This window comes from Triticum aestivum, chromosome 3A (assembly GCF_018294505.1).
Source record: "Triticum aestivum cultivar Chinese Spring chromosome 3A, IWGSC CS RefSeq v2.1, whole genome shotgun sequence".
Taxonomy (NCBI): Eukaryota; Viridiplantae; Streptophyta; class Magnoliopsida; order Poales; family Poaceae; genus Triticum; species Triticum aestivum.
Window position 1 is genome coordinate 689615535 of NC_057800.1, and position 2200 is coordinate 689617734.

The following is a 2200-nucleotide window of genomic DNA, read 5'->3' on the forward strand; positions in this document are numbered from 1 at the left end:
TGTCAGTCAGGCGCTACACAGTGTAGTGTGACGCCTAGCTGTCGGGCGCTACACGAAAGAGTCAGCAGAGTGAAAAAATTTCAAAGACAGTTCATTTTGTAAATTCTTTTTGTCCACAGGTTAAAATTGTCGTTTTTGCCGTGTAGTGTAGGCTCGCCTCACCAAAAGATCATCCCCACAACCAGCACGTAGGTCTAGCATTACTCGTTAAAACCAAGTGAAAGGAGATTTATTACTAGCAGATCCCAATCAGGGGAAGAGATTACGCGGTACGCGCTGGCCAAAAGAGTCTTTTGGCATTGCTAGTGACTCGGCGCCCCAGCTGCCAAAAGATCAGCCCCACAGCGGCGGTTGCAATGGAAACTGCGACCCAACAACCAACCTCCCTCCCTCTCCAAGCAGCCGCAACGCTCACCAGAACCCAAACACGCCATCACCGCCGTCACACCAAACGCAGCAAAGCAGAGCAGAGGGCGAAGGGTCGACATCGGATCGGCATGATCCTGGTGGCGGTCATGGCGGAGCTGCTGGAGGAGTACACGGCGGCGGTGGCGCGCGCCCTGGAGCGGCTGCTGTCCGCGGCGCCGCTGCGCATCCTGCCGCGCCGCGTGCGGTTCGTCGTCCTCCGCCCCCTCCCCTTCGCCTCCCCCTCGGCGCCCGTGCCGCCGCCGCCCCCGCACGCCGTCCCCGTTCTGCTCGCGCGCTGATCATGGGCGGATCCAGCTCAGCTCATGCTCTGAGCTCTGAACTCAAGTGAAGTGAGGCTGCTTCTTGTACATACTCCGGTCCGGTTACTGGCCCAATAACATGGTTAGCTAAAAGAAAGTACTCTGCTTCTGATGTTTGGCTGTCCTAGAGATGTTGGGGTACCTTGTAATTTCTTGCCTGTTCTTTGACCTTGCGGAGTAGTCAGTCATGGCTCAACTGGTGATGAGATATGTAAATTTCTGTATATTCCAGCTTGTCGCTTTCAGATGTATTTCGATCTGTAGACTGTTGATTTGGAACAAAAATTCCGAAAGAGTCGATCAACTGCTAGTCTGCGTACAAACACTGTACATGCAACCCGCAAACCCGGGGGGTAAAAACCATATTATGCCTCGTTAGATTGCAGTGGGTTTGAGGGGTATTAAAGGGGATTGTGAGGATTATATCCCCTATTCCCCTGTAAGTTAAATTCCTCCCCAATCCTTTTCAAGCCTCTCCAATCCCCTTGGGAAGAGATTAAATTAGGGCAAGTGTTTGGAAAAAAATAAATTCCCATGAGTTCATATAAATAAATGAAATAATTGTACCATTCATAAGGCCGGTACGAGTACGGGAAGGCAATACACGTACCACGTACCTGCATATCTATATACTAATTTCTTCTAACAGATAGGTCCCTTGTTCGCGTATCGTTTTTTTTCTTCCTATCAAAGAAAGAGGCCATTTCGCCTATGCGCCATCAGGGAGTTCCTTCGGCGGCTCCCCTCCACCGATGACCTCTGGATTTGGCACTCCTTTGGATTGCTAGGAACTCACAATGACATCAACGTCTTGCAGTGCTTGAATGTCTTGCCCAAGCTTGTTGAAGGTCATGCTTCTTTGATGAACTTCGAGGTCAATAGACGCAACTACAACAAGGATACTATTTAGCAGATGACATCTATCCAAGATGGTCAACATTTGTGAAGACTATCTCAAACCCTGTGCCAGGAGGCAAGAACTCCTACTTTGCTAAATGTCAGGAGGCTTGCAAGAAGGATGTCAAGCGGGCATTTGGTGTGCTCCAATCTTGATTTACTGTTGTCCGGTACCCCGCTCTGACCTGGTTGAAATCTCAGATGTGGGAGGTGATGAATTACCGTGTCATCTTTCGTAACATGATCATTGAAAGCGAGCAGGACTAGCCAGTGTTTGACACTGAACCATATTTCAGGCAGGGTCCTCTTGCAACTGTTGATCACCAGGTACCGGCAGCATGGGCTGTCTTCCTTAATATGCGTCAGGAGATCCGAGACCCACAGGTGCATCAAGAATTGTAGCACGATCTGGTGGAGCACCTATGGAGGCTTAAGGGCAACACCTAGTTCGATGTGTTTTAATTTGTGTTTGAATTATGAGCTTGCTTCATTGAACTATTTGATTTTTATTAATTTTTGTTATGAACTACTTTGAACTAAAACCACGACGAGTAATTTGAAACGGAGGGAGTATG

At 48.9% G+C, this 2200-nt stretch overlaps 1 protein-coding gene across 1 annotated transcript; it reads left to right on the plus strand.

Moving 5' to 3' along the window:
• Positions 1-288: 288 nt before the first annotated feature.
• On the plus strand, positions 289-1044 carry LOC123059129 (uncharacterized). The gene has a single exon (XM_044481770.1). The coding sequence runs from the start codon at positions 357-359 to the stop codon at positions 705-707; it is 351 nt and encodes a 116-aa protein (XP_044337705.1). The 5' UTR covers positions 289-356; the 3' UTR covers positions 708-1044.
• The last annotated feature ends 1156 nt before the right edge of the window (positions 1045-2200 follow it).